At 53.1% G+C, this 15,097-nt stretch overlaps 1 protein-coding gene across 1 annotated transcript in view; it reads left to right on the plus strand.

The window, feature by feature from the left end:
• The window catches only part of LHX4 (LIM homeobox 4), a 44,834-nt gene that overhangs the window by 19,779 nt on the left and 9,958 nt on the right, over window positions 1-15,097 (plus strand). Inside the window, exon 3 of the mRNA XM_043923836.1 lies at window positions 14,703-14,905. Coding sequence (XP_043779771.1) covers window positions 14,703-14,905 — 203 coding nt within the window. The remainder of the gene's footprint in view (window positions 1-14,702; window positions 14,906-15,097) is intronic.

Raw genomic sequence — 15,097 nt, forward strand, 5'->3', positions numbered from 1 at the left:
GCCTCCTTCAGGGGACATGTATTCTGGAGACAGGGAGAAGAAGCACCAGTCCTGGATACGGAGCTTGATTTCTCCCAAATCCTTCCCAAGGTTTACCTGCAGGGAATAAGTGATTTGAATTTCTGAGGATTCTCCGATTTGGTCAGTCCAATAGGAGTTGAAAAGCACTTTAAAGATGATGTTGATAACCACGGGGGCTGCCTCCATGGCTTGTGCTCAGAAGGCAGGACTCACTGTTACTATTACACTTCGGTCAAATAAGCTCTGCTCTCTCCTTGAAAGTGTGTGTGTGTATGTGTGTGTGTGCACACACATCTATGCTCGAGCTCCCTGAGGGTGGGGCAGTGGCTAGCACCGGGACACCCAACAAATCCTTATGGTTCCCAGTTGAGGGGTGGGCCTCTGGTTCTTTTCTGTGGACTGTCCCCCCCCCACCTTTTCTCCCCATCTTCCTCTTACTTTGCCTATCATTGACACTCACCATGTTGCCTGTATTCTGGCCTTTAAGCAGTTCCATCCCCTCCACTCACATCTTTTCTCTGCAACAAGAATTTGCCTCAAACCTCCTCGCTCACAGATGCCCTGGTCAAGTACCATGGGAGCTCTTTGGGCCCGGGATAGGACAGGTGTCATCCTCTGTGTTGGAGGGTGGGGAAGAGGGCAGGAGGAAGTAGGTAGGCGGGCCTGGCCTTGGAGCTTTGGTGAGCTGTCCATGCTTCCAGGGCCAGCGCCTCATCCTACCGTTTGTCCCTGGACCTTTGGAAATCCCCAGTGAACTCCAGGGTGAGCAAGAGGCCACATTGCCTTCTTGCCCATCTGGGGACAGGGGAGGTGCTGAGGGGTCCCTTGGTCAGAACTCTGACCGGGTGCAGGCCTGTCAGGACCAAAGACCTAGAGCTCCGTAATCAGAGAAGGCCTTTTGAGCCCTGGCATTGCCCGGGGGCCCTATCTGATGTTTGGACCTTGACTGGCTAGCTCCAGGTTTGGGAACAGGAGATGGCAGCAGCTGGCATGTAGCTTTGGCTTTGGGAGAAGTAGTGATAAGGAAAGAGGATCACTTTAGACCCAGGAGGGGCCAGGGAGCGGGGTACGGAGGGGTTAGCACAAGCCTACGAGCCATAAGCCCGAGACCAGAAATAACAATGACAATTAGTCACCCAGGCTGTTGCCCCAATCCCTGCCTCCATGACCTTGGAGACTCATGACTAGGGTCTCTCGTGATCTCCCCGTGGCTGCTGCCCACACCACCTCCCCACCAGACCAGCGTCCTCCGTCACAGCTCAGGTCCTGACCTGCCATCCCCAGCTCCTTTGGCAGGCCCCCCTCTGCCTACAGAATATTCCAGAAACACTGTGCCACCAGAGCCTTCTGCCCGATGCCCAGCCTCCCATTCAGTCCTAGCTCACGGCTTTCCTTGGGTACCCGATGCCCCCCAGCAGGATGCCCCCTTTCCCAGGCATGCTCAGCCTTTCCCCACCTCCACACCCTGGTCCGGGCTATTTTACTGTTCAGAGGATGATGTCCATCCTCTCAAGGTCTCCCCATCTTCCCATGGCGGTGAGTGCAGCTCCTTGGGGGAGGGAGCCTGGTGGAGGCCTGGCCACCTTACCCCTCGTCTCTGCCGATGACTCAGCGCAAGCTGCCCTGCTCGGCTGGTTCCTCCTGCACCTGTTGGCCCGAGGAAAGGCTTATTAGCCATTCAGTTTTCTGTCTGTCCCATACACATAGGCCGTTGCTGGGTTTGATGCAACAAAGAGGAGATTACACGGCGAATTTACAGTGTGCTGTGGGACCAGTTTCTTCTGGACCCAGCTTTGGCATCCTGCAAGTCACAGAGGCCCAGGCTGCCTCCCTTACTTAGCCACAGTTACTCTCCTCTCCTGAGATCATTCTGCTTTGTAAGGTAGCAGGGCTGGAGCCCCTTGTTAAGGGGAGCTGGCCACACAAACTCAGTGCTGAATCCACAGGTCATTAATTCCGTGCTGGGGATGCTGTGTGGAGAGAAATGGAAAGCGGAAGTGACTGCCCCCACTGCCCACAGAGGGACAATCAGACACAAAGCCCCAGGGAGGACCCTTGGATTTACAGGCAGTCAGGACTCACCCAGCATTTGCGATCATGGCTGTTTGGTCCAGGACGGCACAGGTGCGGCACAGTTTGGTCTCGCAAGTCCTTGGTGAGGACAGGGAGGGAGTATTGTCTACAGTCAGAGCGGCTTCACCTCCCATCCTCAGGGCTTGGGACCTGCTGCCCACCTGGGGCTCAGACAGTGATCTGGCTGCAGAACTGGGGGTCTGCTCCTCATTGCGGCTCATTAAAGATCACCAGGCACCTGCTTTCAGCTGACATACATGCAGAGGGACACTAGGAACAGAGGGAACAGGAGACGGGGCAGGAGGGAAGGGCAGTCCTGGGCACCAGGCTGCAGGAGTCACCTCTGGCGGCCTCAAGAGAGCCCAGCAGGTGCCATGCACTCGAATCTGCCCACCAGACCTCAGAATGCTTGCGGCTGTGGCACTTGGAAGATGCCTGGTCAGAGGCATCTTCTCTATGCACCTTGAAGCAAAAGAGAAAAAGAAAAAAGAAAAAGTACTATTCTTTTATGATATCTGCCCCAAAGCGTGACTCAGAGACAGAGGGCAGGATTCATTGACCTTACTGATCAGCACTGTGGTTCTAAGTTCCAGGATCAATACTTTAAATCTCTTTGCCTATAACAAGGGGTAGGGCCACTGCTTTGCACAACTCCAGGGGCATCTTTTATTCTGTGTGAAGTTTTGTGAATCAAGACAGTATTGTGGGGAGCTGGAGGGGTGAGTACCCCAGAAGTGGGGGGGAGGATGGAGGTGAAAGATGGAGATTAGCTTCCACGAGCCTCCAGCCTGTGGAACATGGCAGTACTGGTGCCTGGCAGCAGAGGGCGATGTAGGCGTGTGCACAGACAGAGAAAGAAGTACTGTTGGAAGGCTGTACTCTGCGGTGGTTGTGCTTTTGAGTTGTGCTTTTGGGGGCGCTGTTAAATACTGTCTTGCTCAGTAACATTGGCTGGTTTTTGCTGTTATTTGTTGTTTTGCCTCTTGGGTCCTTGGCTTCCCTTCTCCAAAGGAAATAAAATTCTGAGGCCAGAGAGGAGAGGCCTTGAGGTATGCAGGGTGCTTCTGAGACTGTTACAAAATTGCAAGCCAGGAAGCCAACAACTTGGGTTGCCTTTGCTGAGCAGGTCCTGTCTGGACTTTGCATCCAGTGTGTGGAGGGTCCCTGGCTCCTTGCAAAAGGGCTGGAGCCTGGGGAGAGCAGGGGACTGGGATTTGGGCTTCTGGGTACCCTGCTCTTCACTGTCTGGGTCCTGGCAGCTCCCTTACTTTGAAGCATGGTGAAAACAGGTTTTCTGCGCTAGGAACTGGTTCAAGTGCGGGAGGTCCTTAGGCAAGTTCCTTAATGTGTCTCAGCTCTAGTGCCCCAAGACACAGGAGCATTTTGCAAAAGGGAGTCATTTTATGAGCAGACTGGTTTGGTGAACCCAAATGGAGCTTGATTGAATTACTGTTCTGTGTTTAATCAGCTGTTCATTAGCAAACAAGTGACCAGGCCTTCCTGAAAACCTCATCCCCTTATCTGTTAAGAGGTGATGTTCTAACCCACTGAGTTGCTGTGAAATGGGAAGCTGGTGGTGTATAAACTGTCCAGCCCTGCTGGGTCCTTCTTGCTAGGTGCTAGAATCTCTGGGTGTTGGGTTTCTGGCCTCAGAGGACTAGCTGTCAGAATTCTTCCCCAGGGCTGGGCTGTGCTGGCTTCTACTGCCCGCCCTGCTCCCTCCAGCTTTGCAACCTTCCCACTGAGATGATTTTAAAAGCCTAGAACTCCTCACATGGAGGTCAGGGTAGTTTGGCTCACGGCAGTATGCTGGGCATAAACCATGGCATAGAGATCCTGTGCTGATTTACACAAAAACTTGAGAAGCAAACCAGTGATTATTATAATATGAAAACAGAGAGCTATAGAATCAAAGGAAGGGCAAGAGTCACATACATTTTTAAGGTAAACCACAGCCCTTAAGAACACTCTAGTCTTGTGGGGGAGCTTTAAGCTGTATCCCGGCTGCCAGGTCTCCGTCCTCACACCTGCCTAACAGAGGGGGCCATGGGGAAGGGTCGGAGACGTTCGGGGGTGATTGCCACCCCGGGGGGGGGGTCTTGTCTAAAACTTCATGCTCCTTTGGGGGTGTCTCCCTGCGCCTGAGGCCCTCCCCTGGCTGGCACTGCGGGGACCCAGCGAGATGGAGGGCCGCTGGACCACTGTCAGTGGGGAGCTGTGCCCCTCCCCCAGCCAGTCAATCTCTTAGGCAGTAACGAGCTGTCAGCCAAGGGCAGGTAAGAGGCGTCCTTGGGAGCCCTGGAGCTGCTGATTTATCCCCGCCGTTCAGAACAGCCTGTCTCAGCTCCGGCAAGCTCTGCATTTGGCCCGGCCGCAGGGTGGTTTTGCTGGCTCCTGGGAGGTCTTCATTAGTGACCTTGGGCCAATCACTCTTGTAACCAGATCCTCCATCCCTCAGCTGAGCAGATGCCCATGGGACATCGGGCAACCTGGGGGACATGGGGTAAGGCCCGCACCCCGAGTTTGACATTGGAGAGGGAGCAGGCATTGGGTTTGAAACCAGGTTCAGTGTGAATCTGGGGCATCAGACCTCTTGGAGCCTCACTCTCATCTTGAAAAAAGAGATGAAAATAAAAATGTCTACTTTTCTAAGTTACTCCGGGGACAGAGTGAAATGAAGTACTTAGTATCCATCATTATTGGTAACTACTCTTTTATTTATTTTTATTTTTTATGTAACTGCATTTACTTATTTATTTATTTTTTCCATTTATTTTTATTAGTTGGAGGCTAATTACTTTACAATATTGTAGTGGGTTTTTGACATACATTGACTGACTCTGTTGTTTATGTTCTGGTTTTTTGGCTATGAAGCATTTTGGATCTTAGCTCCCTGACCAGGGATTGAACCCATGCCCTCTGCATTGGAAGGTGGGAAATTAACCACTAGACCACCAGGGAAGTCCCTGGCTACTTTTATTAAGACCATGACAGCATATCTATGTAGGGAGGAGAGAAAAAGTGAAAAGAAGGGTCCTGGGGGGAGGAGAGGCTACAAAAAGCCAGACAGGGGTCCCGGGGAGGGAGGTGGGGCCTGTCCAGGGCAATGGTGGGTCAGGTGGCGGAACAACTGTCCGCCTCTTGGCGTGGGGGTGGTGTGTGGAGATGCCATGGGTTTTGTTCACAGGACGCCATCCCTCCCTGTGTGATCCAGAGCCCTGCGGTGGTGACTGCAGCCCTCAGCCTTCACTTCCCAATGCAGAGTTCCCAGCTCTGGCTGGAGGGTCCAGCCAGTACTTGCATGGGTGCCTCTAGCTAGCTGGTACCTTGCTGCCACGGGAAGAGGACCCTTCAGTTCTGCGGTTGGTTGTGGGTCCAGTCTGGGGCCAGGTTCTTGCTGAGCCACTTATTATTTTTGATAACTGCACACCTACTAGGACACATAACACACACCTTTCTTGAAAAATATTCTTAAAGAGCTCACAAGGGGAGGGTCTCTTTGACTTTCCATAATTTCTGAATAGTTTATAGTCTAATCCCCTCACTAAGCAAATTAAACCTTTTAAGGTAAGATCAGATGGTTCAGATAGTAGCTGTGCCTGTGGACATTTGTAAGATTCAAACACACTGGTGGGACCAGGCCCACTGTCATTTGCAAAGGCCTGTAATCAAGGCAGAAGCAATTACTTAGCCGAGCAGCTCCTCCTGGGACCTGAGGCCATATATCAGGCGGTGATGAGTCCACAGATTATCTGTCTGCCCACCCCGGAGCCCTCCTGTTCGGCTGCGCCTGCCCACCTTCCAGGAGCCCAGGCTTGCCGCCCGAGGGCCTCCTGACATCTGTGGTACCTGCATACCGGAGACCTTTGTGGCCTGGGGAGTCTGTTTGGAACCAAGTAGTTGCAGATCAGTCTTGGAGTCGGATGGCGTCTGGGCTGTGGAAACATAGTCCCCAGACAAAGAGGGATTGGAGTGACATGGGAATGGGAGATGGGGGCACCTTACAACACACCAGCCAGCATCAGCAAGCCCCGTTCTCTTAATCACTGGGACTCCACCCCTCCCGCCCTTACCTCCCGCCCCGCTTCATTCAGGTACCGAGACACAGGGTCCCGCCTCTAAGAGGCCCTCTCTTTCCCTTCCCATCGCCTCTGTCTTCTCTTGGGCCCCTGTCACACGCCTCTGCACCACTGGAAGCTTTCCAATCAGCTATCCTACTCATCTTGTTCCCCTCATGCCTTCCTGCCGCAGGCCCATCTTTGGTCACCTCACTCCCCTGGCTCGTGAATCTCATGAACCCAGCGCTCAGGGGTCCATTACCTGGCTCCACCATGTCGCTTGCTGATTCTCTGGCCAAGATCACGTGAACGTCCAGTGAGAGCCAGTCTCTGGCTGGTGGCTGTGGCTCCTGGGGTCTGTCAGTGCCCCTGGAAGCCCCACCTGAGGAGGAGCCACGAACCCGCCTTAGACCCCGTGATGGTCATCGTGGGTCCTTGTGGCTGGCTGGCCCGGGATGGGGTAAGAGTGGCTTGGCAGGGGGCCCTATGCCTCTCCCATCCCAGTGCCTGCTGCACCTCCATGAGAATGAGTTCTCAGGCCTTGAAGGGCTCAAGAATCAACAGGCAGTCTGCACACACACCCATTACACAGGGTTTCTCAAAGCACAGTCCATGCCGCAGCTGCACCAGGGTCATTCATGAGGAGCTTATTAAAAGTGTGCGTTCTGGGGCCAGAGTTAGGAATCAGGGATGACTTTTCTGCTTTTAAGCAAACATCCCAGGTGGCACTTCTACACAGGGTAATTTGATAACAGCTCAACTAACACCTTGGCAGAAAAGAATTAGCCTGGGATCAGGAGGGCTGATTAGGTACCCAGAGGAAAGGGGTGGAAAGGAGGGACAATGTTGTTGGGCCAGTTGTCAGCCTGTCCCACCTGTGGAAAGGGACTAATAATGCCTATGATAAGGGCTCATTGAGTTCGGGTGAGATAACTCGCTGGAAACTCCCCTGGGGAACACTAATGCTTCCTGCATGTTCACAAAAATTTAAGAGAGATGGGCTGGACTCTGGGAGAAGAGGGTCAGATCTTACATGTCCCATTGCCTCTTGGGAAGCAAATCTCCCCCCAGCAGGGAGAGCAGGGATGTATGACTGGGGGAAGGGAGAGCTGGGCTGTAGATTATTTTTTTCTGTCACTCACTGGGCTGTGTGATCTTGAGCAAATCTCTGACCTTCTCCTGGTCATTTTCTTCTGTGTTAAATGAGGAGGTTGGACTAGGTGACTGATTCAAAGCTTTTCCAGTTGCATTCATCTCAAAGTAGTATTGAATGCTCGTTGAAAAGAAAAACATTATATTAGAAACTGCAAATAAAAAGTGGCGCCTGAGCGGAGTCCTGGTGGGCCTGGGAGGTTTATGTGTGAATATGCATACAGCGTCGCCGTGTCCCCATTCTCTAAGGCCCTAATGTTCTCTAGTGTCAGGCCTTCTCCAAATATGGCACCGTCTACATCTGGAGAAGGCTGACTGTTCTAGGGCAGGAACTGTGTGCTGTGACGTGGCTGTGGTGGTGATATATGTTGGAAATATTGGTACATACAGTAACAGTAAATATCAGCGACTTACCTGTCAAGCATGGTGATAGATAAAAGAAATACATGGAGGAAAGTGTCAACTGGGGAAAAAATATACGGCCGGCAGTAAATCACTGCCAAGCAATTAAAGCATAAAATTAAGTTGTGTGATATTTTGTTTCCTTGGGATGGTGCACCGCACTGTGGCGGCTCCCACACATGGGGGCTGGCGCAGGCCTGGGTTGGACTGCTCCCAGCGGCCCAGAGAAAGGAAGAGGACTGGGTTCAAATTCCAGCTCCACCATCTATTGCTGTGATGTCTCTGGCGTGTTTCTTATGAACTTATTTCTTCCCCTACAAATGGGGGAGTGGCCCTTGATGTAATTTGGGGTGGAGCCAATGAGACTGGCTGACAGATCACACGAGGGTGTCCAAGGCTGTGGGCCTGAGCAACTGGAAGAGAGAAATTGCCCTTCTCTGAGATGGGGAAGGAGCAGATGCTGAGGGAAGATTAGGAGTCTGGTCTTGGGCGTCCAAGTTGAGATGCCGAGGGGGCAGCCGTGGGATGTACCATCTGGAGTTGGGAGGAGGTCCCAGCTGGAGGTGGAAGTTGAATCCCTAGAGGTGTGGGCTGGATAAGAAGAGGTGGAGGGAGGTGGAACAGGGGCTGCCAGAGAAAGAAGCAGAACCTGGAAAGCTAGGTCCTGAGGCCCAGTGAGTGACGTGTTCTAAGGAGGAGGGACGGCCGATGTGGTGCAAGGTGAGGGATGATGAGACCTGACCAATGGACTCAGCAGTGCTGGGGCCACCTGGCTAAGTGAAGTTGGGGTTGATTCATGGGAGACCACCTGCTGGAGCACTGTATTAGTCAGGGTTTTCCACAGAAATGCAACCAGCAGGCCGTGTTTGTGTGTGTGTGTGTAAAGAGATTTAATTTAAGGATTGGCTCACATGATTTCAGAGTCTGAGAAGCCCCAAGACCTGCAGTCAGCTGGCTCACGGACCCAGGAGAGTTGATGGTGTAAGTTGATGGTTGTATACAAGTCGGTAGGCTTGAGACCCAGGAAGAAACCAGCATTTCAGTTCAAGTCTAAAGGCAGGAAAAGACGAATGTCCCAGCTCCAGGCAGTCAAGCACTGCTGGGAAGACAGGCCTCTGTGGTCTCTTTGGGCCTTCACCTGATGGGAAGAGGCCCATCACATTGAGGAAGGCAATCTGCTTTACTTGGTCGACTGATTGAAATGTTAATCTGTCCAAAAGGACTTCCAGACACACACAGGAAGATGTTTAGCTAAATATCTGGGAACTTTGTGGCCCAGTCAAGTTGGCACACAGGAACTGGAGTGGACTCAAGGTAGAATGAGAACAGGGGCATTAGAGACTGTGTATAGACCCCTTTTATGAGGGATTTTGCTCCGAGGGGAGTAGAGATGTAAGGACGCGTAGGATCAAGAGAAGTTTTTTGTTTTGTCTTGAAGTGGCAGAAGTAACAGCGCGCTGTATGCTGCTGGGTACCTGTGACAGAGAGGGGACATTGATGATGTGGGCGGCAAGGGGTCTAGCTGCTTGCTGAATGATCTTACTAGGAAGGAGTGGACTCTGCCCAGACGGGCCGTCAGCCTTGACTGGGAGCATAGATGGGTCAGCTGTAGGGAGCGAGAGACTGGGCACGTGGTGGGTGGACAGGAGAGGGGGAGTGCCTAGCAGGCCTTTGTGAGAGCTCCTCTTTTGTCCTGGAAACAGGGCCACCAGCTGAGACCAAGGATGAGGGGATTGGGAGAGAGAAGGGATGGGAGGGTGGGAAGGTTAATAGACAAGAGGGAGCACTGTGCTTTCCCAGGCCCTCCTGAGGTCTGGACCCTGAATTTAAAGGTTGTCCCGTCAGTGAGGAGGTATGTTTCCCTCAGCCCTGTTCTGACACCTGTGCTGTGTGGAGGAGGTCGGGGGTTGAGGGCAGGGTGGGGAGTTGAGGGTATGGGCAGGAGCAGGGTTCCTAAGATGGACCACAGAGTCTTTGCTGGGTTGGGGGGAAGTGAGGCCATGAGGAGAGTGAGGGGCAGTGAGAATGGGCCGGGTGGCAGGGTTGTGGGAGTCAGGCTGCTGTGGGCACTGAGCGGAAAGGCAAAGCCCTGCGACGCTTGAAGTTATTCCTGGAGGTGCTCTCGTTCCTGATGGCACTGTCCAGGGTGGAGGGTGAGAGTGAGCGTCTGAGGATATGGCCTAGTCACTCAGTCCTGTCTGTCTCTCTGTGACTCCATGGACTGTAGCCCGCCAGGCTCCTCTGTCCATGGGATTTCCCAGGCAAGAATACTGGAGTGAGTTGCCGTTTCCTCCTCCAGGGGATCTTCCTGACCTGGGCTTAGAACCCGGATCTTCTGCGTCTCCTGCACTGGCAGGTGGATTCTTTACCACTGAGCCACCTGGGAAGCCCATGACCTTCAGGAGAAGAGGTCAAAGAATTCAGTGGACAGGGTCAGGAGGGACTTGCTGAGGGGACATTGATGTCACCGAGAATTCTGGCAACAGGGATGGTGAGCATGAGGGTGAGCCAGGAGCAAAATCCACCCAGGAGGGAGAGGGTGGGCTGGGGGTGGCGATGACGCCCCAGGGAGGTAGCAGGGTGTGCCCTGAGAGCGGTGGTGAGGTTTAAGTGAGAGGTTATGGACACGGGCACACAGCAGGTGCTTGGTAACTGGGAGCTGCTTTTTAATCGTATTGGTGACCAGAATATGGTACCTGGTCTGATCGTAGGTGAGAACATAAAATGAGGAATGTGCTGGAACACCTGTGGTATGGGGTTTACATGCACCTGTTTCTAAAAGATGTGGCACCTGCCAGGTCTGCCTGTCATCCTTTTTGCAGTATCCGGAGACCCTACGCTAGAGAGTGGGCCAGCAAGGCCTGTTGGGAGGGGTGGGAGTGGACAGATAAATGGGCTGAGGGAACTCAGGTTGAGCATGGAGGGAAGGGTGAGACCAAGGACCCAGATTTTGTCTCCTTACTGGCGTTAGGGGCAGCCCGTGAATGTCAGCCGTGACATCTAGTGCATTTCCACAGACAGCAACCCAGGCCCCTCACGCCTGATCTGTAGGGGCAGGGGAGTGTCGACAGGATCAGTCGGTGTGTTGGGGTGACACTGTTGGCGGAAGGCTCCTGGGGCAGTCCCCACATTGCAGGGTCGGGAGCCCCAGTGGCTCAGAGGGGGACAGGGCCCCTGAGCCCCAGTTCCGAGTAGGTGCACCATGGCTGGCTTCTCTGTGGCATTTGCTGTCTCTGACACCCACTGTGTGCCAGCTGTGCTGTCAGAAGCACCGAGTTCAAATCCTGGTCTTTCCACTCTGTGCCTGTGTGAGCTGGGACCAGCACCTCACCCATCTGAGCCCCAGTTTCTCATTTGTCAGAAGGTATCAGAGTCCCTACCTTTCAGGCTGGGAGACATTTATGGACTGAGTGTGATGTCGAGAGCAACGTGGGGTGGAAAGTTTATGTTTTAATAAACTTCAGGCCTCATTTTACAGGGGGTTCAAGTTCCTTCTTTGAAAAGCTTTTGCCAGGAGCTGCAGCTATTATGGGCTTCCCTGGTAGCTCAGATGATAAAGAATCTTCCTGCAATGCAAGAGACCCAGGTTTAATTCCTGCGTCAGGAAGATCCCCTGGAGAAGGGAATGGCCACCCACTCTAGTATTCTTGCCTGGAGAATTCCATGGGCAGAGGAGCCTGTGGACTACAGTCCATGGGGTCACAAAGAGTCGGTTATGGCACGTGCTAATTCTCTCCTGCTTGCTCTGACCCGTGCTTGAAGACGCAGTTGGTACACTCATCCCTCCCAGCATGCATTCATCCACTCCTTCAGAGGTTCTCACTGGGCAGGGATAAGAGAATCGCCAGTGATGTTGCTCTGTGGAGGAACGTCATGTGAGCTGTTAGAATTCTTCCTTGCATTTTCTTTGTCATTTGGATCAGCTCCAACTGCTTTCCCTGGGGAGACCAGCTGTCCATGGAGGTCTGGCAGGACAGCACTCACCACAGAGGTTGTCCTTCTGATGAGCGAGGCCAGTGCTGTTTGCTCCTGAGTGGGCAGGGCCCTGCACACAGTAGGGGCTCAGTGATAGGATGAAGGAGGTGCTGACTGGCAAGTTCCTGGGAGGCCTCTTCCTTGGCCAGGGTGCTGTTCTGCCCCCATCGCCGTCATCCTTCAGGGCAAGTTCACAGTTTTACCTTGTTTCCATGCAGGGAGTTTTAACCATGGCCATCTCATTACTGCCTGCCGCAGAACAAGCCGCATACACTTTCAAGGCTGTGGCTGTCGCACCTGCAGCCCTGGCTACTCTAAGATCTGGAAACACGACAGTGTCGTCATCGCATCCGCAACCCACAGGATGACGGCACCGTATTCTGGGCTCGCTGGCTCTGACCAGGAGTGGGGGCTGGGCACCCCTCGGGCCTCGGCCACACGGGGGGAACCCTGTGGGCCCCGGGGGTGCTCACAGTCCCCTCAACAAGGGGTCCCATTGGCTGTGCTCCAGGGGAGAAAGGTAACGAGAAGCAACTTCCACTTAACATCGGTATAAATCCCACAATCAGGAAAATTGCTTCAATTGCTAAAAAACGTTGGTGGGAAAGTCCATTTATTTTTCATTTTTCTTGTGCACTTGCCACCCTCATGCATGAATCACTGTCGGTATGTAGATTAAATTTATACCCCCGTTATCTTTCATGTCTCTGGGGCTCTGGTGTCAACTGGGCTTCTGGTTACTGAAAACCACTGCCCGCTTTTTCGTGGGGAGAGGATGTGGCCCTCCCTGTGGGTAGGGGCATGGCGGGGTCTCCACTGTGTTTTGGAGTCTCTGCTTTGTTTTGAGGTCTCTGCTCTGCCTTCCTCCTCCTCTGGTCTCCACCCTCGATGCAGCCACAGGACTTGCTTTTGGGAAAACTCTAGTTCTTCTCTGGAGCTGCTTCTGCTCCATCCTTTGCAGCAAAGGATTTGAACACTCGGGTTTTGGTAGTTTACTTGAGAGGGTTTGCAGTGAGCAGGATGAAGGCATTGTTTCATTTCAAACACCTGCTTTGTGCATTGCCTTGGACTAGATAGAAAAACTATAGGCAATTTGAAAACAGACTCTAGTAACATACATGCAGGCTTTCTTTCTCTTTGTCCCTGAAACACACACACACACACACACGCACACACATGCAGTGGAGCTGGGTGCCTGCCTGCCTTCCTCTCTAATACAATGACGTGATGAGACAGCAGTTGTGGAAGAAGCCTGTTCTCACCTGTGCTCTGGGAGGTACTGAGCCACAGAACCACCTAGAACTGACAGTAGACTTTGTTCTCCATTCTCAGATTTAGCCATCTCCATGCACAACCTCTAAAAGCATGGTTCTTTATTCACTGACTTATTCAACAAATGTGATCTCTATACTTTTCTGGGTCCTGGACTTGAAATCTGATGAAAGCTTTGAAACCTTTTGAAAATTGGTTGAAAGTCCAGACCCTACCTCTTGATGCACAATTTTGAACAACTCGGGGGTGGCTGACGGAGCCTGTCCTGAGCTCCAGCCTGAGAACCCCTGCTCTCAAGAGGCCTGCTCCATGCACGCCACCCTCCTCACAAAGCCCAGAGGCATTCCAGGAGTTCAGAAGTCTGGGGTTCTTTCAACACAAACGTCTCAGCCCCTCACACCCTGACACCCTCCTCATATCTTGTCTCAGTGGAGCAGTCCTTGGGGCCACACTCCTGGCTCTTTGGGGGTTACCCATCTAGACTCCCACTTCTCTGTGACCGTGTCCCTGGGAGGGGGCTGAAGCCGCAGCTGGCCATGCCTGCTCCAGGCTCTTGCAGCCCCCCAGCAGGTATCATTACTGCACAAGAGACCCATCATTCTGCATTAATCTGGGATTCATCATGATAGCCATGACCATAATTAATTTATTTGGTATTAATGTGGATGAAATATGTACTGTCCTTTCAGGGGAAATCAGGCTGCCTATAAGCATTAGTTAAAAGGACCATTAAAATCAAACCTTCCCCAGATCCATTAGGCGAAGTCTTTCATCCTGAAGAAGATAAAGTTCTGCTGTGTGAAATGTCATGAATAATTAGGTTGATTGCTGTTTTAAACTCTGCCCCTTCCTCCCCAGCCCCTCCCGCTCCCCTCCTGAAGCAGGGAAGGCTCACCTGCAGTGGCTCCCCACCACCCCGCCTCCCTTCATCGCCACCTCTACACTGGCCCCAAATTTCCCTCTGACCTCTGGGACCACTGGCGTGGCTCTATGTGTGTGGCCAGAATGGGGAACGGGGCTTAAATGACCCAACTGGACTATATTTTCAATGGGTCTACTTCTCTTTCCTTCCCAGCCTTGGGCCAGGCTGGTGGTTGGCACCTTCCTCTTACCTCAGTGCTGCTCCAGAAAGGTGCAGACGGAGAGAGGTCTGAGGCAGCATCCTTTAAACTCGGGTCTGCAGACTCCCTGCCTGGAAAGGTGGCAGGGGTAGAAATGCAGATTCCTGGGCTCACATCTCTGGAGCTGTGTGTGGGAGGGGGGAGGAGGCTGGTAAGGATGGTTTGACATGTGCAGGGTGGAGGGCAGAGGCAGAAGAGAGGAACCATCGCAAGAGCCCTGCTCTGCTGCTGAAGTGCGATTTCTCTGGAGCTCCTGTGTGGATCCTGACATGAGGGGTGTCCCAGCCACACGGCTCCTCCTGTGGGAAGCACGTGAAGAGGTGTTCGGCCTGATGCTTTATGCACAGGGGCACTTGCAAATTGCCCTGTGGGACTGGTCCTCTAGGCTTCACCATAAGGCTGAAGAGATCAGGAGACAGAGGGTGAAACTGTCTGCTCAGTGGGGCTTGGAAAATCCTATGGCCCTGGGTGAATTGATGACCTGTTCACTGGGCAACTGGATGGCCCAGAGGTGGAGGCCCATGGACACCCCAGAATAGTGGGGTGGGCAAGGGGCTGATGAAAAGTGGGAGGAAGCCAAACCCCTCTCCCCACCCCCGTGCTCTAATCCACTCTTGTTCCCTGTTAGGCGCTTCGGCACAAAATGCACAGCCTGCCAGCAGGGCATCCCCCCGACCCAGGTGGTCCGCAAGGCACAGGACTTCGTCTACCATCTGCACTGCTTCGCCTGCATCATCTGTAACCGGCAGCTGGCCACGGGGGACGAGTTCTACCTCATGGAGGATGGGCGACTGGTGTGCAAGGAGGACTACGAGACAGCCAAGCAGAATGGTAATCAGCTGGGCCCTGCATGGCCAACCTCTGTCCTGCCAGAGTCCAGGCTGCCCACCCCTCGGAGCCCCGCAGGCATCCTGCCTCTTCTAGAACCTTCCCAGATGCCTGAAGGGAGAGAGATCTCCCACCCACCCCCCATCCCCAGTCCTTGGCATTGGCTGCCCCACTGAAGCATCAATCAAGTTATGG

This window comes from Cervus elaphus, chromosome 14 (genome assembly GCF_910594005.1).
Source record: "Cervus elaphus chromosome 14, mCerEla1.1, whole genome shotgun sequence".
Lineage (NCBI taxonomy): Eukaryota > Metazoa > Chordata > Mammalia > Artiodactyla > Cervidae > Cervus > Cervus elaphus.